Source organism: Denticeps clupeoides, chromosome 11 (assembly GCF_900700375.1).
Source record: "Denticeps clupeoides chromosome 11, fDenClu1.1, whole genome shotgun sequence".
Taxonomy (NCBI): domain Eukaryota; kingdom Metazoa; phylum Chordata; class Actinopteri; order Clupeiformes; family Denticipitidae; genus Denticeps; species Denticeps clupeoides.
This window is the reverse complement of record NC_041717.1, coordinates 19,299,880-19,326,805: the sequence shown is the minus strand read 5'-3', so window position 1 is coordinate 19,326,805 and position 26,926 is coordinate 19,299,880. Positions and strand designations below refer to the sequence as shown.

The following is a 26,926-nucleotide window of genomic DNA, read 5'->3' as shown; positions in this document are numbered from 1 at the left end:
TATTATATGGAAAATTTATTTATTTGTTTATTTAAATTTATCTTGTCTATTTTTTAACTAATGATTTACCTACTGAGGCAGTTGTGGCCTAGCAGGTGAGCAAACAGGTTACGGGTTCAGATCCCCACACTGCTCCCCAGGCCCCTTTTATAACTGGAGTTTTTCACAATTACAATCACTTCACTCTCATATAATACCAACAGGATGGTAGTAGCTTAGTGGGTACCATCGTGTCCCTGAGCAAGACACTTATCCCTGAGTGTCTCCAGGGGGGGACTGTCCCTGTCACTACTGATTGCAACAGAAGTTTCAATTCACTAATTATACCAGAGTTCATCGTGTAAATGAAGATTTCTTTTGTGTGTGTGTTTCTCAGCCTATTCAGTTCAGGAGGACGTGGAGAGGAAGCAGAAACTGTTTAGGTTGCGCTCGTCCCGCAGCAGGTCTAGGGACACCCCCGACAGCCCCCTGTCTCCCAGCGGACCCCCCAGCCCCGCACCGGAGCAAAATCCTGATTCTTTCACCGAGCGCTTTGTTCCTCCGGAACTCAGCATCTGGGACTTTTTCATTGCCAAGGTGCCCGGCACCAGTCTTGCTCTTGCACTCGAGTAGACAGATTTTAGTCAAGCTGATATTTTTATTCAGTTTACGTTGTAATTAGTAGTTTGGATACTGAAAATATTGATGCCATTATATAAAAAAAACTATATATATATATATATATATATATATATATATACACACACACACACACACACACACACACACACACACACACATATACATACACACACACACATATATACACATACATACATACATACATACATACATACATATATATATATAAAAGGCAATTAAAAATGTCTGTATAAGTGGTGAGAAGTATAATCTTAGTATAGTCTAAGTATAGTCTTCCATACCTTGTTCTTGCAGCCTTTTCTGCCTCCTTCGGAGAGTCGGGTCGAATACGACTCCGAGGAGAGCCAGGGCAGCGAGGAGGAGGAGGATGATGATGAAGAGGAGTACGCAGAGGCCTTAGACTCCAACCCCCCAATCCAGGAACATTCCAACCACAACTCGTACAGGTACGGGGACTCATACTCTGTGAACGGTTTGCGATCCAACCCGGCGCGGACGCTAACGTTTTTGCGTGAACTTGTGCTTACAGCTGGTGCTTGATGCGTCTGGCCATGGTGCAGATCGTTCTGGGCAACCTGAAGTCCTTCTATCCGATGGCCGGCTACGACCTCATGGGTAATGGAGCTGTGCATGTAGAGGTGCTGTTGCTTAAAATTGCAGTTTAGTCAGCGATCTTACGAAGTGGCGCAGTGTAAATAAATTCATGAGCTTTGCGTGCTGGACCCGTGTGTGAACGTGTGCTGAGATGAGTAATTATATTGCAGCGGAAGGAGTGTATGCATTATGCACAGATGCGAAGTGTGTGTGTGTGTGTGTGTTTGCCCACAGACCTGCCTGTAGCCTCTCCATTGTGTCACACTGTGCTGAAGACGCTGCAGCGTTGGGAGCAAGTGCTTCTGAAGAGGCTGGAGATTTTCGGCGGTCCGCCACCCAACTACATCTCCACCAGCCCCATGGACGAAAGCATGACGTCTGGCCCCGCCCTGCTTCGACACAAAGCCCTATTTGAACCCTCCAACACCCCGTTCAGGTTGAGTCACGTGATGTACACATGTCAAACTCAGATTTTGTGGCCTGTGTTCATACTGGTATTTTTTTGCATTGAGAAGAATAAATAATTATCTATTCTTTGCAAATTAACATGTCTTCTAAATTGGAGTTTTTCATGATTATAGCGGTGGTGATGTCTTCAAGATGAGATATGGTGGTCAAATCAAGTGATTTGCATTATTATCTCATTCACCAGTCATTCGATGATGCTCGTGCAGGACAAAAGGACCCACTGTGTTCCTTAGTGTTTTGGATTCGTTTTTTTGTTGCAATATGATGCGGCGATGAAATAAACTGTGTTATAGAATAACCTAGATATTTTTTACTGCCATACTGTATAATTATTTTGCTTTAAACCTGCACTGTTCCCATGGCTTCAGGAATTCTCCGTCGTTGTTTAGGCTGACGTGTGAATCCATGCGTTGTCTGCAGGTCGCGACGGAACGCCGCTCTGCCGGTGAAGAGGCTCTGGCACTACCTGGTGAAGCAGGAGGCGGTGCAGGAGACCTTCATCCGCAACATCTTCACCAAGAAGCGCGATCCGAACGAGGTAAAGGGGTTTTGGGGTGGAGCTCACATTCTCTTCATAAGTACCTTTTTTTATAATATGTCTTTTAATAAGATGACATATGAACCATGAATCCTCCTGTGCATTTGTTTGTGGTCTTGCATGAGTTTTAGTTCATTTAATCATCGGCCACTGGCCGTTGATGGTTGTGTTGTTGAAGATATTTACACTGTTGGGGCCACCGAGGCGTCAGGTTTCTCATCACCTTCTTCTGTCTGGTGGCCTCACATTTAAAAGTCGACAGAGGGCAGCAAGGCGAGTGCAAAGGAGAACAACAAATTTTGCTTGAGTTTTTGTCAGCTTAATCTCTAAAGCATTTGTTGCATACACCATGTTACCCCTCCAATTACTAAGCAAAAACAATTAATCAAATTATGCTGCAGAGAACCTGAAGACCTGTTGATTCAGCCTAACAGAGATTAAGTTGTAAAATTCCGGAATGTCACTTTAAGTCTACGTTACAGGCTGTTGGCCACCATGTTATTATTTTTTTCCCCCTATTTGCAACAGCAGAGACACTTTTCTCACTGTTTCTTAAAAAATGAACAAATGAACAGTTTGTTTACATATATGATTGATTACATGGATTTTCACTGTAAATGTCGGCCGCACCTGTAGTCCTGATGGATTCCAGAAGGGCTCCTGTTGGTGAAAATGTACAAACTGGTGCCGCCATTTGATGGCCGCGCGATGTCCTGAACAGCCCCTGAGTGCGGTGTTGAGCGTATTTCTCTACTCCTCTGCACATGCAGGGGCGCTGCAGTGTGGGGGGGGAAATGTTGCATTCCATCTCCTGCATTTATCTGCATTCATATATATGTAAGCCTTCTGAACACACGGCTCTGGAAAAAAACATAGCACCGTTTCTATGGCAGCGATTCTTCTTTCAGCATGATGTATTGCTGATTTAAACGAGAACTGCTGCTGTAGACAACCCTCATATCTCAAGTGAAATTGCACTTAGTATAAAAACACATTTTAGTTCATTGTTTAGCATGTATTGTATTTGACCAATTTCAGATAATATTAATAATGGGATTTGGATTCAAAAGTGATCAGTAGTACATTGAAGAATATAAAAAACATGTTATATTTTACTCAGATGGAACTCCCCAATTTAGAAATAAATGAAAGAAATATGATGTTGCTGTGCGCTCTAAATTTTTTCCAGATCTAAATGGAGAAACTATGTGTGTTTATGCATGCTCCAAATGTAGGTCCTGTTCTGTAAAATTTAACAGAACATTTTTTATTATTATTATTATTTAATTACATAGATTTGCTTGAACATATATGTTTATAATCGTCCACCACTCGTCTCTTTATGTATGTGGGCCGGTGCAGTTTCTAAAATGTTTCTCTCGGCGTTTCTCTCTCCTTTGCAGGTTGAGACGGACCTGGGCTCCCCCGTAGAAAAGGCGCGCATCGTTCATAAAGACTCCGACATCATCACAGCCTTCGCCATTAATAAGGTATGACGCTGCACCCCCAGCCTGTTTTTATATATCTTCTTATTCTCATTATGGGATATTCTGGATAATTGTAATTCCAATTCTCGAATCAGAAACAATGTAATGCATCCATGGACGTGGTGGTTTTAGCGTACTTAGAAGGTTGTGGGTTCGAGTCCTGAACTGCCATGGTGCCGAACTTGCAACCTTCCAACAACAGGTCCGCTTCCTTACCCGCTAGGCCACCACTGCCCCAGAGCTCCTGAATTGAACGTTCGTTTTGAAGTGCTCCCTCGTTGCTGCCTTGCCAGGAGGGGTTATTGGTGGCTCTTTTGATCGTGTATTTATTATTTCTATATTTAGTGTGCAGAAATGGAGGGTATATGTGAGTAGTCCTTCAGTCCCCAGGATTGCTGTTGAGTGTCTGGCTGTGTTCGGTTTAATTGAATGAAGCGGCTCATCTGAATTCAGCTCCACTCAGTATTAATTAAAACGTGTGTTGGGCTCGTGTCCCAGGGAGGGTTTGGTTAATTGCACGTTAATGGAGGGAGATGAATTAGAATCCCTGTGGTCTCCAGGCTAACCGTAACTGCCTGGTGATCGCCTCCACCCACGACATTCAGGAGCTGGACGTTTCGTCCATCCTGGCCACACAGATCCTCACGTGGATTGACGAGGACGATGTGGACCCTAAAGGGTGAGTCGCACTTCTACAATTACAATCTACGGCTAATTGTTTTGATCCATAACCAATACAGTGAATGTGTGTTTGTATCCAGAAGTGATGAGTTCTTGGTGGTCCAGGCCCGAGAGGACTTTGTCAGCCTGCATGGCTCCACCCCCTACACCCACAGCAGCCCAGGCACGCCCATCAACATGCCCTGGCTGGGCAGCATGCAGACGGGCCGCGGGGCAGCTGTGGTGAGAACGTAACACGGGGTTCTTACGGTCACTAAAAACCTGGAAAAGTCATTGAAATCTGATTCATACGTGAAATGTATAATGAAGCGCATAGTTACTGTAAGAAACACTTAAGACTAGCGCCTACTGCACCTAAATACTGTAGGTGCAGTTGAACAGTTTCTGTCCCAGCGCGCGGATTCGCGTGGATTTATTTTTCGTGTTGTGAAGAGGTCGGCCAGAACCAGAGTCCGTTAGTGCTTCTCCACCAGTATAGGACCGAGGTGTCTATTGACGCTCATTTACAAATAGTTTTGGTGAAGTGAATTGTTACGTGTGAATCCTGTCAGCGAATGGATAGGTTTTTTTTTTTGCTGTGTTTTCTCTCCAAATTCAGGCAGTAAGCACGTTATTTCCAGCCAGATACAACAGTTATTTGGTTTTCTCCCATGTTTTCTTTCTATTTCTGCTCTGCATGTGTCTGCTTTCTGTTGCTTACTTTTTTTCCTGGTTCTCTTTCTGCTGTAGCTGATCAAGAGGAACATCACCAACGTTAGGAGAATGGCCTCCCACCCCACCCTGCCCTACTGTGAGTTGCTCTTCCGTCGTACTTCACTCGAGGGTTTATGATGATGTTTGTGTGCTTTGCACTTTTAATTAACATTCATTAAACAACATAGAAAAATTTACTTACAAAATAACGAAGTATGAAGCATTAAAAATGTGAAGTGAGGTGGGTTGCAGAGGGTTAAAAGATCAGTAATGTGTAAAGGATTTATTAACAGTCATGGGTTTTAAACAAAAATAAAATTCTGAACCAAATCAAATTACAAATTGCACACTGTGATTTTACTGGGAACTTCAGATTCGTTGTTCCTGGATGATGTTGCTTGGCGACGGTGACAGCTGAGCGTTACGACGATGTCTGTGTTTCAGACCTGACCGGCGCGCAGGACGGCAGCGTGCGGATGTTTGAGTGGGGCCACGCCCAGCAGATCACCTGCTTCAGGAGCCCTGGGAACTCCAGAGTCACACGAATCCGCTTCAACTATCAGGGCAACAAGGTAGCCCTGCCCAGCCATGTGACAGGATCCAGAATTAGAACCAAATCAACCAAAATTCCTCATCGGAGGCAAATTGGCACCATATTTGGGCGTGGTCACAGTTGTTCGCCATTTCATCCAACATTTATTTGTGTATTTACATTTACGGCATTAACCAGACGCCCTTATCCAGAGCGACTTACAATCAGTAGTTACAGGGACAGTCCCCCCTGGAGACACTCGGGTGTCTTGCTCAGGGACACAATGGTAGTAAGTCAGATTTGAACCTGGGTCTTCTGGTTCATAGGCGAGTGTGTTAACCCTTGGCTACTACCACCCACGACATTTTTATTGAATGTTTATGCCAATTTTTCATAAATTATCATGTCAGAACTTCGGAAATGATCGGATCTGTCCTGATCTGTGCATGTGTTTGTCTGACCCTTTTCTCCTCAGTTTGGAGTAGTGGATTCAGATGGATCTCTGAGTCTGTGGCAGACCAACAGCTCAGGAAACACCCCAAAACCATACTTGGTACACCCCACTGCTGCACACGCACCTATATTCCAGTTCCTTCATGCTACTTCTGCTCCTGACCTGTTGTGTGTGTGTGTGTGTGTGTGTGTGTGTGTGTGTGTGTGTGTGTTCAGACGCTGCAGTGCCATAATAAGACGGCCCACGACTTTGTATTTGTCGGTTCCTCATCCCTCATTGCTACAGCAGGACTCTCCATTGACAACAGGTACAACTCAGTCTGGTAGTAAAAACACAGAAACCTCTGACCCAGTTATTCAGGTTTGAATTTTCTGTCCGGTTGGAAAGAGTTTTAGTTGAACAGGAAATGACCCACATAAGCGCTAAAACCTGTAACCAAAGGGACATTTTCTAAAAAGGATTCCATGTTTTGCTTTACCAGACAACATCTTCTATAAGACTGGATAATTGTCCCTATGTAACCGCATCCACTGAGAAGTGTGTTGTGTTGTCTGCAGGAACGTGTGCTTGTGGGACACTCTGGTCACCCCGTCCAAAAGTCTGGTCCATGGTGAGACGCACATCCTGCTCCCATTAGACATGCTCTACCAGTCAAATGTTTGGACACCCCTGTGGCGCTCATGGCGGCTTTGTCCACTATCGTCATCATCAGAAGCCGTTTGATGAGATGCTCTTTAACATGAGTGAATGATAAGAAAGTGTTCAGTATAAAACCTTCAGGACTGTAGGAAACAGTCCCCGTTCTCCAGCTCACAGATTTGGAGATTTAGTTTTTTTTGTTTTTTTTTTTATCACATAACCTCATGTATTATTTTATAGTCGTGTGTCTTCTGTTTTGATCTACAATGTAAAAAATGTAAAACCTATAAATGAGTAGGTGCATCCAATCATTTGACTGGTAGTGTACACAAGACGTACTATAAGGTACTGCATACCTGTACTAACTAAGAGCCTTTCAGCCTTCACCTGCCACGAGTCCGAGGCGACGGTGCTCTCTCTGGCCCCCAAGCAGCAGCTTCTGCTGGCTGGGGGGAGGAAGGGCTGGATCAGCGTGCTGGACCTGGCCCAGAGGGTCCAGCGTCAGAGCCTCCAGGCCCACGACTCGCCCGTCAAAGCCCTGGCCGTGGGGTCCACAGAGGCCTGCTTCATCAGCGGCTCCGCCGAGGGCAACCTCAAGGTGAGTCTCGGGGAGCTTTAACAGCCATTTTTCATCATCTGATTAGGTAGTATGTGGGGTAGAACTGGTCATTTCTTAATATCTTAAATATTTCTTGAAATCTCTGGCTCTGCCGCCTTCAGTGGTGGTGCAGTGGTGGCCTAGCGGTTAAGGAAGCGGCCCCGTAATCAGAAGGTTGCCGGTTCGAATCCCAGTCCGCCAAGGTGCCACTGAGCAAAGCACCGTCCCCACACACTGCTCCCCGGGCGCCTGTCATGGCTGCCCACTTCTCACACAGGGTGATGGGTTAAATGCAGAGGACACATTTCACTGTGTGCACCGTGTGCTGTGCTGCTGTGCGTCACATGTGACAACCACTTCACTTTGTTGTTTGTTTGTTCAGGTGTGGAGCTTGTCCACTCAGACGCTCCTCCACTCGTTCCCCAACGAGCACTCCCGCCAGTCCCTGTTCAGGAACCTGGGAACCGGCGTCATGCAGATCGAGGTCGGGCCGAGCGACCACGTCTTCTCCTGCGGCGCCGACGGCACCATGAAGATGCGCGTCCTCCCGGATCGCCACAGCGCCGCCGGCAGGAACGACGTCAAGTTCATCATTTAGCGCACGCCGCGCCCATTTTCGCACATTCTGTCGGGTCCCAGCGCGGGGTGGTTGGAGAGCCGCGAGCTTTAAGCAATACGAAGGCGCCGGTGACGCGTCCCCGCCTTTTTAAGGTCAGGTTCACTTTGATGCACAAAAGAAATAAGTAGTAGAGTTGCGATAATCATGATCTGGCTTCCCAGCTCGGGATCACGCCTGTAGCGATTTGAATTATACATCGCCAGTTAAGAGACTGTTGATTCTGCATTTGCTCCCCAGTGCAATTCCGCCAGTAGAACTAGGACGAAGGCGTTTTGTCGAAGGCCTATTTAAGGTACCGTATTTAATCGCATCGTTACGTAAAACGTGAAGGCAAGCCTTAAATAACCCGGAGGTTAAGTGTTTTTCGTGTTCTCTCGTGACCGTAGCCTAGAATCGAACAGTAATAAGTGTCCTTATATTTTATAACGTGGTGTTTTGTCCGATCGTGGTACAAACTGAGACCGGAGCTGCTCCTCGCCGTAACGTCTCTCCTTCCCCTTCGATGTGGCCCAAGGCCGCCGTACCTCAACCTCACATTGAGCACTTTCCACCCGCGGGTCTCAAATACTCATTTTGGATTTAGAAGGTCTCCACAATCTCAGCTTTTGATCCAAATTAGTCTCTGAAATTTGACGGACTTCAGAAATCCCGTCCTATATGTAGTAGATATATACTATTATATTATTGTTTTGTGTGTTCGGTGTCTTCTTTGCACAACATAACGTAACGTATTCCATGGTGGGAGACTTAACACATCGAATCATTATAAAATTGAAGATTTATAGCTTTACTAGTGGGCTAGGCGTTTTCTGGAGGGCCACCAATAAGTCCTCGATAGGTTTCTTGCTGCCAAAAAAAAAAAACCATATAATATATAGAAATATATACAAGTTCGTTCCATTGCCTTCAGACAAATATCAGAGCTATGCCAGTGTGTATCATATTGATAAGGTTCTCCCATGCTAAGAATATTTTAATAGAGTATTAGACTCTGAGTTCTGGATGGGCTGGGCTCGGTAAGAACATTGCTGTAAAAAGTGTACATTTGCTTGCGCATATTGAAATAAAAAATATATCTTTTTATTTCTTGATGTACATACAGAATCGAGGAAAAAGTGTTCAGCTCTGTTTAATGCTATGTAGGTTTTGCTTATATGAATATAAATTCAAAATGAGGAATATTTATTAATCGTGTGTCGCTCACATGTGACGAGGACTGGCATGCTGCTTTTCCCCCCCCGTTCTTTGGTTTATCAGACTTGAAAAACTTGATGTTGACCCCAAGCACAAATGGACTCATTATATTCATATTTCTCATGATTAAAAAAATATATATATATTTTAAAAAACCTGAGTACTGATGATTAAAGTTACCTTAATATTTTTATTAAAAACTTAAGCTGCGTTAATTTTCTTTTGTATTTCTTTGAGTTGACATCAGGTCATTCAATTGACCAAATACCTGCTGTTTCCTTTTCACAGAAATTGATTATATATATATGAACCTACAGATTGTGTAATTGTAGAGATAAGGCTATAATAAAGCGACATGATTAAACCTGTAGAATGTCCACTCTGATATTTGGTTGTAAATAAATCCTTTTTAATGAAACTGGTCGTAAATCGCAAGGCGGCATCATGCTCGGAGGAACACCACAGGTAAAGTATTAAAGACACCAAACGCTTGCATTTAAACCGCATTTATTGCAAAATATTAGCATTTACATTGAAAGTGGACGCTCACATTGCTTAGACTGAAAGAAGCGCATGGACTAAAAGGGGTCCAGTGGATGTTCGCTGCAGGACCGGGAGGCTTTTGAAGTGATTAAGAGCTGAAACTTCATAGCGTATCAAGGCCCAGCCAAAAGATGCTTAGTGTTTTTAGACTTTGTTAATTTTTTCTCCTCTTTTGTTAATCCTTCAAAGACTCCTGCTGTACCAATCAGCCGCACCGAGGACTTATCAACGGTTCGAAGTTTTGATTCACTTTTGCAGAAATAATTGATATTCAGGCTTAACTGAAGAAGCTCTGTGGTCTTAAGAGAATTTCCTTAGTCAAAAAAAAATTTCAAACTATGTTAAATTGATCAACCTCAAAAAATTATACATAATCTGACAATGACAAGATCTCAGGACCAGGCACTACCAGCTCCTCGGCGCGCCATCTCACAGCTTGGCGTAGTCCTTCAGGATGCTCTCCAGTTTCTGGCTCAGCATGATGTTGCCCTTCACCTTCAGCTTGCCGCCGAAGAACGCCTGCGGGCGACAGGGAACGACATCGTCAAGAAAAGGTCACGTCCTGACCTCGTTCACGGCAGGATGCCACTAGAAGTGAGGTGACTGTCATCGCGATGCGCTGCAGCACAGCACACGGTGACCCCACGAAACGTGTCATCTGCTTTAAACCGTCACCCTTGGTGAGCAGTGGGCGGCCATGACAGGCGCCCGGGGAGCAGCGTGTGGCGCCATCGGGGTTCCCGCCACCGTCCCACGGTAAAAATATGAGATATTATGAACGGTCTTGTTTACCTGCTGAGGGTTGAGCTTCCCCAGCACCACCTGCATGAAGTCGTCGTCCGACACGGTGAGCGTGACGTCGGCTTTCCCGGCGTAGGGGCCTTGGTGCAGGGAGCCCGACCCGCTCTTCAGGTCAATGGCTGTGCGAATTGAAACGAAAACATGACTGGTACAGAACCGAATTCCAAAATACGCGATGCAGAACCGGGTTCTGTGCTTTTACGCACTCCACTGCGCGCAGGTCTGGCCGCCCTTGGTTATGTCCCAGGAGAAGACGGCGTTGACCTTCTTCACCAGCTCCGGACCCACGTCCTTGATGCGGCGGCCGATCTCGGCGAACACCAGATCGCTCTGCAGACCCTCGGCCTGGACCCGGGAGGGGGGGGCGGGGCATTTTAACAACGAGAATAACGTCTCCGGGAGGGCCGGGTATGGTGAACGTACCGTTCCCGTGGCGCCGGCGGAGGGCCCTGCATCGGCGCGCAGGTCGATGTAGGCCCCGGACAGGACCACGGCGGCCGTCTCCTTCACCTGCGCGCACACACACACACACACACACACAAAACTTCTCAGTCACGCTCTTTCGTCTGCAGCCACACGGGGAATAAACCGAATTTACACACCCGAGTTTCGCAGAGATGGAAACAGTGGCACAATGATGCGAAGCACGTTTCTTGCGCTAAAGAATGCTTATCGCATCCGTACGCAACACAGGCATCTAACGTCTTCATCTCTTCATTAACTGCTTCCTAAAAAGTTGCTCTTCCTGAAAATGTCTAACGTCGGTTTAAATAACATCTTTTCAAAATGCAGCAATAATGTCCAACGTCTCACCCAAGCCCCGCCCCTTCCAATTCTTTCACATGCCAGCGATACTAATAAACACATTTCTGAGTAAATGGTTGAAATTTGTGTTACACTTTCAAAATGTCCAACTTAGGGACTTTTTATTTGCTGGTTATTTACCAGAGATGAATATTTATCTTGATTTTACTTCATTATTAGTATTATTAGTATGCTTTGTTCGGCTGGTCTGAAAACCGAACCGAGCCGCTACACCCCTACGCGAGTTATGAAGAAAGATCCCTCACGATCATCATCCGCCGAGCAGAGTGCCGACTGGCAGGTGGGTACCTTGCACACCAGGTGGATCCTGTTGCCCTCCCTCCACATCTCTGTCTGCAGGGTCTGGCCTGGAAAGACGGGCTTCACGAAGCGCACCTGGTAGACACAGCATGAGATAAACCGTGTAAAGAAGGACGGAGGGACGGACGTCAACACGCAGCAGGTATGCACAACGGCGGGCATGAAGCGCCCATTAACCGTGTCATTAAAAGTCCCGCTCCCCTCGCATCCTCCGGAGCTCCGCACCCGTTTAACATCCCTCCGCCAAGAGCCGGTGATAAAGAGGTAGACCGTCAAACACCAGAACATTAGAAAATACATTTTTTTTTTTAAAAACTTTGGTGGGCATGATCTATACATGAGACACCATCACCATGGTTACAGCTTATTAGCATCATATAGAATGATATAAAAATATTGAATCCTTTTCTCTGTGGTGGTTGCCAATTTCGGCTTAAAATGCATGAAAGTGCATTTATTATGGGATGAGATATGTGAGATATTCTATTCTGCAGACATTCAAAATAAATGAATCATCCGAACCTGGTGGAATGTTCTACTGATTTTGTTCCATCCCTACTGTGCGCACGCACACACACACACACACACACACACTACATGGCATCATTATGACCCGACCTTTATGGCCTTGAACCTGGTGACATCGTTGTTGGCGTAGTGCTTCAGCACGTGACGGGCGGCAAAACCGAAAGAGCAGAGGCCGTGCAGGATTGGACTTTTAAATCCTGAAAAAGTGGCGTCAAAACAAAATTCGTGCAAAATCCGGATGAGAAGAATTAAAAGCAAATGACTGGAAACAATAGAAACGTCCCAGCTGGATGAAAGGGTTAAACGAACAGGTAGGGAAGCAAAGGACAATTTGTGATTTCGAATATTTAATATTATATAGTGTTTACCTCCCATAGCAGCAAAATTGGGGTCGATGTGCAGCGGGTTCCAGTCGCCGCTCAGCCGATACAGGGCTGCCTATAAATAAATACAGCGTCTTCATTCACATCACAGCTCTACTGCTGGAAAATGGCAGCAATACGCCGTGATACATAATCAATAGACAAACCTGAGCGGTTAAATATTCTATTGCACGGCAAGTATAAAAATATGCATTATATAAAATATACAATATGCATATTCCGAGAAACAAAGCTGAAATGGATGTTCCACTGAGAAGATTAGACAAGGAATCTTAACAAGCCTGAAGGTTTTGAAGATGTTTAAAATGTAATTAGAAAAAAAAAAACTGTTTTAAACAAAAAAAAGTTTAGTTTTAGAAACTGAAATTCTATACTACAAAAGGCAGACAAAAAAAAAATTGTCAGCCAAACAAAAGGATATGCCATTCATAGTGTGAGAATTTCAGTTTCTAAAACGCATGTATCAGACATGTGTATAATAAAATTAAATCAGTAAAAGTAAAAAAAAAAAAACTATGTGCAAGATAAATTTGTTCTAGGAGCTGAACATATGACTTGCAGATTGTTTTGCCCCAGTTGACAGTGAAGCCCCCTCCACCTCTGAAGCTTTTCTGAGGCGCACAATCACTGAACTTCTTGGTCATTTGCATACTGACGAGATATATATATATATATATATATATATATATATATTTTTTTTTTTTTATTTTTTTTTTTTTTTTTTTTTTTTTTTTTTTTTATAAATTTCCAGTTTCCAGTGGAAATGAGGCACATGTGGGGAGAACGATCTGACCCGAGAGCAGTGTGACAGTAACGAGAGGAGCACGGATCATCCTGTTCCTCTGCCTCACAGGTGTTGTTTTAAACACACACACACACACACACACACACACACACACACACACACACACACACACTCGCCTGGTTGCTGGTGGTTTCGTCAGTCACCACGGCGTCAGGGGCCCGGCTGGGAGGTGCAACCGGACTCTGCATAGAGTAATAATAATCATCACAATCATCATCATCAGGTCAGACATAACTACTAAGCAGCTAGTAGACGAGAGACATTGCTTAAGGGTAGGCCACATTCTCTACAGAACAATGGAACGCAACTTCTACACCCTGTAGGCAGAACCCAAATATCATCCTTCAAATATCTCCAATAATTATAATATAATTTCCTGCTTGATTAAACAAAATAAAAGGGAATATTCTAAAGTGAAGTGATTGTCACATGTGATACACAGCAGCACAGCACATGGTGTACACAGTGAAATTTGTCCTCTGCATTTACATTTACATTACATTTACGGCATTTATCAGACGTCCTTATCCAGAGCGACTTACAATCAGTAGTTACAGGGACAGTCTCCCCCCCTGGAGCAACTCAGGGTTAAGTGTCTTGCTCAGGGACACAATGGTAGTAAGCGGGATTTGAACCTGGGTCTTCAGGTTCATAGGCGAGTGTGTTATCCACTAGGCTACTACCACCCATTTAACCCATCACCCTGAGTGAACAGTGGGCAGCCATGAAGGCACCCAGGGAACAGGGTGTGGGGACGGTGCTTTGCTCAGTGGCATCTCAGTGGCACCTTGGTGGATCGGGATTCGAACCGGCAACCTTCTGATTATGGGGCCGCTTCCTTAACCGCTAGGCCACCACTGCCCCTGGTCCCACCTCATCACATCTGAATACCACCTTAAAAACATTCAAGGTGTAAGGACGTGAGCATCCAGAACACATGGTGAATGACCTTTGCTTTGTCCGAGTTCCTCTTCCCTCCAAAGCCTCCAGCTCCAACGATGAAAACGGAGAACTGGTTGTAGCAGATGAGTTCCGCCCCGTTGTACGTGTTCACTGTTCGGAGAGAGGACATTTCACACCACGCCAGTTATTTCTACAGATTCACGGCCACACAATGTTAACTGTACTCCTGGAGGCCAAAAGTGTGACATTGTTCAAATCCACCATTTTCTGCCTCCGGCCTACTGATGAAGAACCACACGAGAAAGGGGTGGAAGGGGGGGAAAAAAACCCACAGAACCTCACCATCCAGCAGTATCACCGCTCCGGAGCCTTTGTCCACGATGTCAGCGATTGAAGCTCTAGAGGTCAAAGTGCCTGCGTAAGAAACGTACGGTTAAATACGAGGGCCTGTGGGACCCTCTAGAACCTTGCACACTGGAGAAGAGGTGGGTGGAGCCTCACCTGAGGTGGGAAGTGGCTTGTACAGCTCCAGGTATTGTTCACCATGCAACAGCTGAGTAAGAATTGAAACAAAAGAAAAATCAAGGCTGAAATCACAAAACAAGCATTTCGGTTCAGTAATTCACAAGGGGGGGTGAGCCTTCACTGGTCTCACGAGTCCATTCAATTTTCTTCATTATGTTATTATATTATGTTACATTATGTCATAAATTATGTACATTATGTGCTTTTTTTTTTTATGTGCTGACCAAACTCAAACCAGGCCTTTCCAAACGAAATCTCTCCATCCCGTTCTCTCAGGTCTTCAGAAAAGAGACTATTGTCTGTCCCTCGGTCACATTACAAGCACCGAGGTGACAGGGCGTTTGCAATGGCCGCCCCACGTCTGTGGAACGACCTGCCAATCAGTGTCAGACAGGCGCCAACAATCACTGTGTTTAAATCTCGTTTAAAAACTCACTTTTACACCCTGGATGTGACGTGGTTCTTACGGTGTTCTCATGCAGTGTTTTATGTGGTTTCTTAGGCAGTCCTTTCTTAACTCTGTTAATATGCCATCTGAAATTTTGTCTGTTTTATTTGACCCCATGTTTAATTCAAATTGCTGCATGTTTCTCTTATTTTATTCTGTTTTCATTAAAAATAAAGAATAAAAAGAATTTTGTCCATGTCTGTCCTGTTCCTGGCAATCTCATTTATTTTTAATTTTAATGTACAGCAGTCTGGTCAGCTCCTTTGTTGTGTTAAAGTGCTTTATAAATAAGTACAGTATGGTATATTACATAATGTTTTCTACATGACTCCACATTATGTTTTGTAATAAGTCAGTGAGATGAAAGTTAAGGCCTCGTTCACATGGCCGAACGAATGGTGAACAGCAACGAGCATTAAAACAGCTTCAAGCGAGCACCACTGCCACAAAGTGCAGCAAAAACACGTTCGAAGGGCGTTCATTTCGAACGTGCGCACGGATGAGGCCGAACTCCCCGGAGCGGTGCTGTACCCAGATCAGGCCACCACCATCGCTACCGGCACAACATTTTACTAGAATTTCGGCAATTTAAACAGCCCTATATGTCACCCACCCTGGTGAAGTCGATGTTGAGGCCCGGTATGGAGCTGAGGCCGCCGTTGAACATTGAGCACTGGGCCGGGATGACCCCGAAGGTGGGCAGGCAGGTGAAGGCCTCGTGACCTTCATACAGAAACTTGAGGTGGTCTGCATCCTTTGTGGACATGCCCACCCCCAGTGCGTATAGGATGCATTCGATGTGTGTGTAGCTGTAGGTCATTTCTGGAAGAACCTGCCCTACCGCCTCACTCTAAAAAAAAAAAAAAAAAAAGTTATTTAAAAGTTTCTGACCACTTATAAAACGTGTTCAATGTCACCAACCATTCCCATTTTATTAAGGTGTGTCCATAAATGGCCCACCCTGTATGTAGATCTACAGTTTGCGTGCAAGTGATTTAGTAATGTAATTGCAAGAAGTGGCCACAGGGGGAGCTACCCCAGCAACTATTTTCCCCCCTAGGGGTCAATAATATGGTGTTTAAAATAAAGTAAAATAAAATAAAATTCTTTTGGCCAATCAACACACACTTACATCAGCCAAAATGCTGATGCTGTGGACGTGTTGTACGCCATCTTTTGTCATATCGCAGTTTTTACTGGTGCCGCTAATGCAAGGGAAGACGACCTTAAAGGGAAATAAGTTCTTGCGGCAGCAGTCCAGAAGTCCCCACAGATCTTAATGTAGGTCCTCGCAAAACATGTAAATATGTGTGTGTTTGTGTGTGTGTGTGTGTGTGTGTGTGTGCGCAACCATCCGTACTCACAGGGTTAATAGCAGAAGAAGCCACACCGCTGGTACGGTTGGCCCTGAGCCCTTGTCCCTCATCCACCTTGGACAGAACCTCCACCAGCGTCTGCAGGGACTCTAAAGCAGCGGGGGACGGGGGGACTAATTAACCCGGCGCCTTGTTTACCACACTAACGAGCGCGCCGCGGCTCCCTCGCCATGGAAGGTGAGCACTACAAACGCATGCTAATCAGGAGCGTGTCCTCCAGACAAACTCCCCCTCCTCCACGCCGCCAAGCAGTTTCCCCGGCGCGAGCGGCGGCAGGGGGGGGGGGGAGAACGACGTCAAAGCTGTGCCATCGGTGGCCGTCTGCTGGGGACCTCGGGCGCTCTCGCTCGCCCAAGCGGGGGCGGGCTTTCGAGGGCCCGACTCACTCAGAGTGCCTGCCTGGGTTCGACGCGCTCTGCCTCTCTCGTCCCAACGGAAGGCCCTCGACTCACCCTGTATGTTGGCGGGTTTGGTGGCATCGGCGAAGTCACAGATCTGGTCCCAGCGGTCGCGCACCGACTCGGGCGTCATGGGCTGGTCCTTGTGGCGCAGGATGGCGCCCTGCGTGCGTTCCCAACGTACTGCAGGCCACAGGCAGATATCAAACTCACCGCCGCCCCTCTCCAGCTCTGAACATCACCATGCACAGTTTATTATAGCTGCCATTACAACTCGGCTAGGACATTTAATCAATTAACATTATTTTTAGAGTTTACAATTATGGTGCAGGCCCCTTTTCCACTTGTAGTAGTTTTGAATGTTACAGCAAGCGCAAGTCTTAAGAATTAATTGTGATTAATCGTGATTAATTCTATACAAAACGAGCGATTAATTGCTTGATTTATGAAGTCGATGTTCATAAAGGTCTCCCAGTGGAATTAAGCTTTGTATTTTTGATTAGTTTTGACTAACCACCGTCAAAAAAATCGAACCGAGCAATTCATAATACAAACAATAATAATAACAACTAATGGCCTTCATTCATCGAAGCTATACACTAAATACAACGCTGATGTGTGCAAGCGCTCGTCCCAAACTTACGTTTTCCAATCCAGCCGGCTCCAACCTGGAGAAAAAAAATGAGACACACAACACAGTTTAGGCCTGTTAACGTGTCAACGACGCTGGGGCGTATGGTACCTCAAGCAACAAATATTAACCAGTGGCGTCTTCCAGAATAGAAGCTCTTACAGGGTTCTTATAATAAATACCTACGGACCTAGACCACTTAAGCGTTTTCAGGAGCTGCATTCGCACGTGCTAAAGTGTACAATTACAGGGTGTGGCTTATATGCTGCTGTACACACTCTATCATTACATTTCATCTAGATTTAGACCAATTTATGGCAAGTTGGGACAATGCAGCATTAAAAGTTTCAAAGTGGTTCACACTGCAAACCTTCCTGACTTGTGTTGTTAAAAAGTCAAATGGTACAATGTGCTTGACTTTTGGTCCACTGGGTCTCCAAGACCACGTTCTGCCATGAAGGTTGCCGGTTCGAATCCCGATGCGTCAAGGTGCCACTGAGGTGCCACCGAGCAAAGCACCGTCCCCACACACTGCTCCCCGGGCGCCTGTCATGGCCGCCCACTGCTCACTCAGGGTGATGGTTAAACGCAGAGGACACATTTCACTGTGTGAAATTAACAACCTCAGAGGCACCTTGGCGGTTCGATACGGGTCTTCTTTCTTACCCAATAAGCGTCTCTTACCTTAAAAAGCCTACAACTGTTTAGAAGTTTAGAAGAAGACGGCAAAGGTCACAGGTAGACACGGAAGTTTTAGGGTCCTAAAATCAGCCTGGTGCAGAACAGAAGGGAGGAGAGGGCGTGGCAGAGCTCACCTCAAACAGACTCCCGTTCTCCTGACACTGCTCGTGACACAGCCAGAGCACCAGCGGCGCCACGTACTCCGCCTTCAGCGACTCCAGCAGATCTGAGGGGCGGGTCACAATGTCAGTCTCTCTCACGACGTGACAGACAAGAAGCACACGCCAACATACATACATCAGTCGATTAATCATTCATTACAACGTAGAAATTTTTGGGATTAATTTTTTTTTGTGAAATTTTAATTAAATTACGGTGACAGCCCTACAACACACACACACACACACACAGACTCCGGAGACTGAAGAAATGATAACGTTGAAGCTGTTCGGATTAATTTGTTCTTCATTCAGAAATGTTTTTTGTCCCCTGTCATGAGGAAAAGGTTACTTGACAGACAGGATCACATCACAGCTCCACTCGGGAATAAAAGCAGTCATGTGACACACACACACAATTTGGTGAAGGACAGGTCCAGTTAGGAGCCTACTGCTGTGGAATTGTTTCTTTTGAAGGGAGCCAAAAACACAAGGGCAGCACCTAATGGATCTAGACTTAGAAACCGTAACATCCACAAATTGCATTTCCGCGGCCCCAGAGAGCTCCAAAAACCAGCCATTTAAAAACCAGCCAATGAACTGTTGCAGTAATGCAGTAATGAATTGGGTGCAGTACAGTGTCTGCCCTACAAATGCCACCGGACGCCTTTGCAGGCTACGGATTGCACTGAAAGTGGAATTCAGCATAGTAGCGTTCAATAATAATTAAAACTTGACGGGACTTCTGGGTTATTTTATAAATGCTAAAAGACCCACAAACCATATCGTATAACTGCCCAGACTCACTTTTTAAATTCTGATCATTAAAGCACGGTATAGAAATAAACTTTCAACACACCTAAATGATTCTCATACCTTTTGATTTGAACTTCAAGCCTAGCTAGCCAGGTAACCGTTTTACACAATTAAAACAATACTGATACTACGTCGGACCTGGTGGCATGACCGTCTCGGTGAGGCGGGAGCCGGCCGTGGGGGCGATGGTGTTGCAGTGGATGTTGTACTTGCGGCCCTCGATGGCCAGCGTGTTGGACAGTCCCAGAAGGCCCAGCTTGGCGGCGCTGTAGTTGCCTTGACCGAAGTTCCCATAGATGCCAGCCGCAGACGCGGTCATGATGATCCTGGGAAAGGACGATCTCGTAATCAAAAATTCGAATCGTGCACAGATCTCCTGCCGCATCATACCCGGCTACAGGCGCATTAAACATTTTAATAAGATTCCGCGACTTGTAAATATGGATCAAAATCACAACGGTTATCCAAACTTAAACCTGGTCTGCATAGTGCTACCTGCCAAACTTCTGGTTCTTCATGTGGTTCCACGCAGCTCGGGTGACCTGGAAGGAGCCTCGTAAGTGTACTCTATGGATGAGGTCTATAACCAAAAAAATATATATGTGTGTATATATATATAATATTTTTTTAATTATTATTTATTTAATTAAAAAAATAACAATGATCTAATCAGTACAAACAAATCAGAAATATATTAAATAATTTATAAATATATACTCACCCCAGTCCTGGTCACTGGTTCTACCAAAAGATCGATCTCGCAGAATCCTAAAACAAAGGCAGGGGCCACAACCAAGATTCAGCATCAAGTGCTTGTAACTGTCCGTTGTAGAACTGTCCGAATTCGATCAACCTACCCAGCATTGTTTATGACTATATCTGTGGAGCAAAGAGGAACAAAAATGATTTGGTACATGGCGCAGATTTACGCAATTTAGAGGATTTAAGTCCCTTCAGAAGTCACTTATTTCATCTTACCTATTCTTCCAAAGGCTTCCAGGGCAGTCTGGATCAGCTTCTCGCCATCCTCAACCGAGTCTGAGGGCAAACCCACACAATCAATATGTTATTAGGATTTTTTTTATGTATTTGTTACTTAAATTTGTGTGTAGTATGGTAAATTTTTCTCTAGTCTTAAAAGGTCCCATATTATGAAAATGTCACTTTGTGAGATGATTTAACATTAATACGAGTTGCTCTGGCCTGTCTATGGTCCTGCAGTGGCAGGAAATGGCGATAGGTGTAAAGAACGCTTTAGACACTCAGCTCCGACATTCAGAGAGTGGCAGCTCAGACGGTCGGATCTGAAATTTGTCTCCTTATGTCGTCACAAGGGGAATTTTTTTTATTCTGAAAATATGCAGAACATTGTGTTCGGTGAATGGTGTTGATGACGTCATTTCCGCGAATGCCCACTCAACTTCTATAGGCCGCTCTCCTCCTCACCCCGCCTCCCTCCATCTCATTAGCATTTAAAGCTACAGACACCGAAACGCCGCGTCCTGGGAAATCTCATTGTGGGACTGGATCAAAGTGGCTGCAATTCTGCACCAAGGCTGAATTTCGTAAGAGACTTTCGATGCAGAATTAGGGGTCCAGCAAGGCCGATATAAAAGCACATTAAGTTGCACAGTAGAGACAGAATCCAAATATGTAAAGACTGATGTTCTATTTGCATGTGTACGGGAGTGCAGACGCGTGGATACACACCGTAGTTGGCCACGGCTTTGCCTCCTTTAGCTCTTATTTCCTCCACCACCTTGTCAGCAGCGGCCGAGCTCTTTCCTCCTCCTTTAATATCGCCCCCAAGGTCGTTCACTGGAAACGCAGCACAGAGCTCCTCAGTTCACGAAACACAAGTCGGCGCTCAATTTTCACCTGACTCCGCGATGCAAATGGCCTCGTCCCGCCGTTGTGTAACAGCGACGGCCTGGGGCCAAACTCAAGTATTTTTATCTTGTCTACTGCAGAACAAAAGCACTTCGGCTGGTCTTGGCCTTGAGAGATTCGTGCCCACGTCTGTAAAAATAACAAAAATTATAGTTTTTTTTTTTTTTGACTTACCAACCACAGAGGCTCCTCTTTCTCCAAAGGCTAAAGCATATTCTCGACCAAGCCCTGCAAAAAAAATTACAATAACTACTACTATAATAATATTAATAATTACATAAATCGCCTGATCGTGATTAATTTCGTGCAACTCAAAATTTACAAAAACTCTGATCGATCACCAAACATCCCTCCAGTACCCATACAATACCTACAGCGGAGAGGAATTGAAGCCAGTAAAACAGTTGATAGCAATTATTTGCATGATAATTAATGTCATGATCATAGTGGAGGGGCAGTGGTGGCCTAGCGGTTAAGGAAGCGGCCCCGTAATCAGAAGGTTGCCGGTTCGAAACCCGAGCCGCCAAGGTGCCACTGAGGTGCCACTGAGCAAAGCACCGTCCCCACACACTGCTCCCCGGGCGCTGGTCATGGCTGCCCACTGCTCACTAAGGGTGATGGGTTAAATGCAGAGGACAAATTTCACTGTGTGCACCGTGTGCTGTGCTGCTGTGTATCACATGTGACAATCACTTCACTTTGAATAACACACTCGCCTATGAACCTGAAGACCCAGGTTCAAATCCCGCTTAATACCATTGTGCCCCTGAGCAAGACACTTAACCCTGAGTGTCTCCAGGGGGGGACTGTCCCTGTAACTACTGATTGTAAGTCGTCTGATAAATGTAAATCATGACAGGCCTACACTAACATAGAATGGAATTGCATACACAACACACAAAAAATAAACAGGCCTAATGCCACAAGCCCATGTCCAGTGGCAATTAACATTTGCTAACCTGTGTTAACAATGCTGTTAACTATTGTTATTCCTAACTTCGGTCATCCATACAGTGGGAAAATTATTATTTGATGTTTAAATTTTTCAAGTTGTCCCACAGGATACAGGGAGTGCAGAATTATTAGGCAAATGAGTATTTTGTCCACATCATCCTCTTCATGGATGTTGTCTTACTCCAAGCTGTATAGGCTCCAATTAAGCATATTAGGTGATGTGCATCTCTGTAATGAGAAGGGGTCTAATGACATCAACACCCTATATCAGGTGTGGATATTATTAGGCAACTTCCTTTACTTTGGCAAAATGGGTCAAAAGAAGGACTTGACAGGCTCAGAAAAGTCAAAAATAGTGAGATATCAGAGCTGCAACATCACTGGAGTGCCCAAAAGCACAAGGTGTGCAATACTAAGAGACATGGCCAAGGTAAGAAAGGCTGAAAGACGACCACCACTGAACAAGACACACAAGCTGAAACGTCAAGACTGGGCCAAGAAATATCTCAAGACTGATTTTTCTAAGGTTTTATGGACTGATGAAATGAGAGTGAGTCTTGATGGGCCAGATGGATGGGCCCGTGGCTGGATTGGTAAAGGGCAGAGAGCTCCAGTCCGACTCAGACGCCAGCAAGGTGGAGGTGGAGTACTGGTTTGGGCTGGTATCATCAAAGATGAGCTTGTGGGGCCTTTTCGGGTTGAGGATGGAGTCAAGCTCAACTCCCAGTCCTACTGCCAGTTTCTGGAAGACACCTTCTTCAAGCAGTGGTACAGGAAGAGGTCTGCATCCTTCAAGAAAAACATGATTTTCATGCAGGACAATGCTCCATCACACGTGTCCAAGTACTCCACAGCGTGGCTGGCAAGAAAGGGTATAAAAGAAGAAAAACTAATGACATGGTCTCCTTGTTCACCTGATCTGAACCCCATTGAGAACCTGTGGTCCATCATCAAATGTGAGATTTACAAGGAGGGAAAACAGTACACCTCTCTGAACAGTGTCTGGGAGGCTGTGATTGCTGCTGCACGCAATGTTGATGGTGAACAGATCAAAGCACTGACAGAATCCATGGATGGCAGGCTTTTGAGTGTCCTTGCAAAGAAAGGTGGCTATATTGGTTGCTGATTTGTTTTTGAATGTCAGAAATGTATATTTGTGAATGTGGAGATGTTATATTGGTTTCACTGGTAAAAAATAATTGAAATGGGTATATTTGTTTTTTGTTAAGTTGCCTATTAATTATGCACAGTAATAGTCACCTGCACACACAGATATCCCCCTAAAATGGCTAAAAATAAAAACAAACTAAAAACTACTTCCAAAAACATTCAGCTTTGATATTAATGAGTTTTTTGGGTTCATTGAGAACATGGTTGTTGTTCAATAATAAAATTATTCCTCAAAAATACAACTTGCCTAATAATTCTGCTCTCCCTGTAGATCTGTAATAGATGGAGAAATAAAATATGGAGAAATAAAATGTATACAATTAAAAAGGTCAGACATCCCCTGTAATTCTTGACCAGGTTTGCACACACTGCAGCAGGGATTTTGGCCCTCTCCTCCATACAGATCTCCTCCAGATCTTGGGCAACATGGAACAACCTGGGGAGCAGTGTGTGAGGACGGTGCTTTGCACAGTGGCACCTTGGCGGATCAGGATTTGAACCAGCAGCCGCTTACTTAACCACTAGGCCACCACTGCCCACACCACTGTATAATAGATTAATTTGGTCCTTTATTGCATAAAATTACACTAATAATATTTTTCCATTTCTCTTCGGAACATAGTTGTCCAACTGAATGACTAGTATAGTTGTTTTTGGCGGCCTGTTTTAATTTTAGTTTTAGTCTAGTCTATATGTCAAGCTGTCGTCTTAGCCATTAATAGTCTTGTCCACACTCATTAGTCTCTGTTGCTGCTAAATGCTGTAAAGATAAACATAAAGTACAGGTCAAAAGTCTGGACACACATTTGATGTGTTTTCTTTATTTTCATGACCATTTACGTTGGTAGATTCTCAGTGAAGGCATCAAAACTATGAATGAACACATGTGGAGTTATGTACTTAACAAAAAAAGGTGAAATAACTGAGAACATGTTTTATATTCTAGTTTCTTTGCTCTGATTACTGCTTTGAACACTCTTGGCATTCTCTCGATGAGCTTCAAGAGGTCGTCACCTGAAATGCTTCTCCAACAGTCTTGAAGGAGTTCCCAGAGGTGTTTAGCACTTGTTGGTCCAGCTCACCCCAAACCATCTGGATTGGGTTCAGGTCCGGTGACTGTGGAGGCCAGGTCTCCACTTTTTGTTAAGTACATAACTCCACATGTTTTCATTCATACATTTGATGCCTTCAGTGAGAATCTACCAACGTAAATGGTCACGAAAATAAAGAAAACACATTGAATGAGAAGGTGTGTCCAAACTTTTGGCCTGTACATTTAAAATTACATCGGTCCAAAATGAAGGACAAAGTCCAAAGCACAATGTCAATCGCTCTTTCCACACAGGAAACCCGCCCACTTTTATTGCTGCTGATTAAAGGAGAAAAAAGTAAATAAATCGTGTCCCCCATCGCGGTCAACTTTAAAACGTGCGGCTGAAGCCCTAAATCCTTATAACACACTCACATTCTAACTAGAACAAACTTAATCTGAACTTAAATGCGCTTGTCCTTTTGTACATATGTGCACGTCTTCATGGACCACAGCCATACATCAGATAGTGCATGGTGCTATCAGTTTTATCCGTACTGCCTGGCATAAAAGGTGGGGTCACCTTTCCCCTGCAAGTCACAGTGCAGAAATCCTCTAATTCGTATGGCTGTAAAGCCAGATAACATTTTGCCCCCCACATCTCTCGCAATAAGACGTTAGGATTTTGAGTCATCATCTCCCCGCTGCTCTTGGGGAGTTTCGGCTAAAAGTAAAAAGGAGGTCAAGTAATCCGATAATCTGGTGCCCACAAGATCAAAGAAAGGAAAAAAAGAGACGAATATCTCGAGTGATGCCGATTAAAAGGAACATTTCAGTAATATTCAGCCCCTGCCTGACGCTCACAGCCTGCATCCTTTCAGAATGCTGAACGTGAGACCGAAATGAAGGTTTTTTTTGTGCTTATTAGACTCGCGAACTGGTGTTCATCACAGGAACCAAGGGTGGTAGTAGCCTAGTGGGGTAGCCTAGTGGGGTAACACCTATGAACCAGAAGACCCAGGTTCAAATCCCACTTACTACCATTGTGTCCCTGAGTGTCTCCAGGGGGGGACTGTCCCTGTAACTACTGATTGCAAGTCGCTCTGGATAAGGGCGTCTGGTAAATGCTGCAAATGTAAACCAAGTTGGTTAAGAGAAGCAGACAGTGCGAAAGTTTGAAGAACTTTTTTTTTTGCATTTAGAGCATAACTGCATAGTTTTCTGGAAAATGAACATTATGCGCAGAAAAAAAGCGTTGAAAAATGGCTGCAGTGTGCTCGACCTTTAACCCGCTTGTTATCTAATAACGTCCCTGGACGCGAGAGGGGGGTGAAAGTTCGCCCTGGGGACGGCGGCGGGGCTGCAGGCCCAAGGATACTCACCCCCACCGGCTCCGGTCACCAGCACCACCTTCCCGGCGAACGACAGAGGCGGAGACATGGCCGGGGCAGACGCGCGGAGCCGTGCGGTGGAGCGGCGGGTGACGGTGACGGTGACACGCAGATGGAAAAACCCGGACCGGGCGACGGGACGTTGACGCACCTGACGGACGCGCACGATTTCTGCCTGCACTTCCGCAGTGGGCGGGGCTGTGGGTGCGTGCGTGCGTGCGTGCCGTCGTGCGTCGTTGCGTCATCGGACGACGGAAGCAAAGGTTGGAAATCTGCTGCTGCAAAACTGTAAACAACAAAAAGTATTTTGCTTGAGAATTGGCCATTTGTATTCAGCCCTCCATGATGTTAATATTTTTAAACACAATTTCAAATTTATATTGTGTGTGTATGTATATAAAATAGTGGGTGGTAGCAGCCTAGTGGGTAACACACTCGCCTATGAACCAGAAGACCCAGGTTCAAATCCCACTTACTACCATTGTGTGCCTGAGCAAGACACTTAACCCTAAGATGCTCCAGGGAGACTGTCCCTGTAACTACTGATTGTAAGTCGCTCTGGATAAGGGCGTCTGGTAAATGCTGTAAATGTAAAATGGGAATAAACATTTAATACACAAATAAAACACAATAATGTCACAAAAACACAATAATAACTACCAGTTTGGAAAAGTAGGGCAAAAACTGAAGATACAGGACAATGAACAGGGAACGGGGACGGTCTCCAACAGCCCTGAAGGTTCACGCTGAACACTTTCGGCATCTCATCAAGCAGCTTTCGATGATGACAATAATGAACAACGGTAAGGACTACTACAACACACACATCAGGGCATCTAGTGAAGTGAAGTGAAGTGATTGTCATTGTGATACACAGCAGCACAGCACACAGTGACACAACAAAATGTGTCCTCTGCTTTTAATCATCATGCAGCAGTACAGCCATGACAGGCGCCCAGGGATCAGTGTGTGGGGACGGTGCTTTGCTCAGTGGCACCTCAGTGGTACCTTGGCGGAACCGGCAACCTTCTAATGACAGGGGCTGCTTCCTTAACCGCTACGCCACCACCACTGCCCCATCTATGGAAGACATCATAGATGTCCCTTCTAGCTGGTCTACCACTATGTACCATCCGACCTCTACAACTCATACAAAATGCAGCAGCACGACTGATCTTCAACCTTCCCAAGTTCTCCCACACCGCCCCTCTGCTACGTTCCCTCCACTGGC

The 26,926-nt window shown here is 45.1% G+C and overlaps 2 protein-coding genes across 7 annotated transcripts in view; one reads left to right on the top strand and one right to left on the bottom strand.

Moving 5' to 3' along the window:
* dmxl1 (Dmx like 1) overlaps positions 1-9,507 on the top strand; it is a 43,414-nt gene extending 33,907 nt beyond the window's left edge. For 3 of the 5 annotated variants that reach the window (XM_028996091.1, XM_028996089.1, XM_028996087.1), the window contains exons 30-44: positions 377-576; positions 937-1,088; positions 1,172-1,257; positions 1,471-1,672; positions 2,125-2,242; positions 3,646-3,732; positions 4,290-4,408; positions 4,491-4,632; positions 5,140-5,200; positions 5,548-5,675; positions 6,111-6,188; positions 6,305-6,396; positions 6,647-6,699; positions 7,109-7,326; positions 7,709-7,924. In XM_028996091.1, coding sequence (XP_028851924.1) covers positions 377-576; positions 937-1,088; positions 1,172-1,257; positions 1,471-1,672; positions 2,125-2,242; positions 3,646-3,732; positions 4,290-4,408; positions 4,491-4,632; positions 5,140-5,200; positions 5,548-5,675; positions 6,111-6,188; positions 6,305-6,396; positions 6,647-6,699; positions 7,109-7,326; positions 7,709-7,924 — 1,952 coding nt within the window. Of the gene's footprint in view, positions 1-376; positions 577-936; positions 1,089-1,171; positions 1,258-1,470; positions 1,673-2,124; positions 2,243-3,645; positions 3,733-4,289; positions 4,409-4,490; positions 4,633-5,139; positions 5,201-5,547; positions 5,676-6,110; positions 6,189-6,304; positions 6,397-6,646; positions 6,700-7,108; positions 7,327-7,708 lie in introns of all 5 variants that reach the window. The other 2 variants (XM_028996090.1, XM_028996088.1) reach the window with 2 other exon arrangements.
* A 122-nt stretch (positions 9,508-9,629) lies between these two features.
* hsd17b4 (hydroxysteroid (17-beta) dehydrogenase 4) lies at positions 9,630-25,888 on the bottom strand. 2 transcript variants are annotated; one of them, XM_028996703.1, is made up of 24 exons: positions 25,687-25,888; positions 21,325-21,378; positions 20,971-21,078; positions 20,239-20,298; positions 20,118-20,139; positions 19,982-20,028; positions 19,756-19,840; positions 19,399-19,586; positions 18,421-18,512; positions 17,618-17,642; positions 17,029-17,157; positions 16,565-16,665; positions 15,814-16,050; positions 14,729-14,780; positions 14,570-14,641; positions 14,274-14,377; positions 13,441-13,506; positions 12,505-12,574; positions 12,227-12,333; positions 11,597-11,683; positions 10,907-10,993; positions 10,690-10,828; positions 10,475-10,602; positions 9,630-10,201 (listed from the first exon to the last, which is right to left on the bottom strand). In XM_028996703.1, the coding sequence occupies exons 1-24, from the start codon at positions 25,742-25,744 to the stop codon at positions 10,112-10,114; spliced, it is 2,208 nt and encodes a 735-aa protein (XP_028852536.1). In that variant the 5' UTR covers positions 25,745-25,888; the 3' UTR covers positions 9,630-10,111. The 2 variants fall into 2 exon arrangements, with proteins under 2 accessions (XP_028852536.1, XP_028852535.1); XM_028996702.1 differs by having other exon boundaries at positions 10,690-10,993.
* Between the last annotated feature and the right edge of the window lie 1,038 nt (positions 25,889-26,926).

What these genes read in the sequence shown, in the direction of transcription:
- hsd17b4 (XM_028996702.1), bottom strand. Translation starts at nt 25,744, where the DNA reads ATGTCTCCGCCTCTGTCGTTCGCCGGGAAGGTGGTGCTGGTGACCGGA. An exon ending in CAAAGCCGTGGCCAACTACG is followed by an intron (nt 20,299 to 20,970) that starts GTGTGTATCCAC and finishes GTTTGCCCTCAG; the next exon opens with ACTCGGTTGAGGATGGCGAG. An exon ending in AACCAGTGACCAGGACTGGG is followed by an intron (nt 19,841 to 19,981) that starts GTGAGTATATAT and finishes TTTTGGTTATAG; the next exon opens with ACCTCATCCATAGAGTACAC.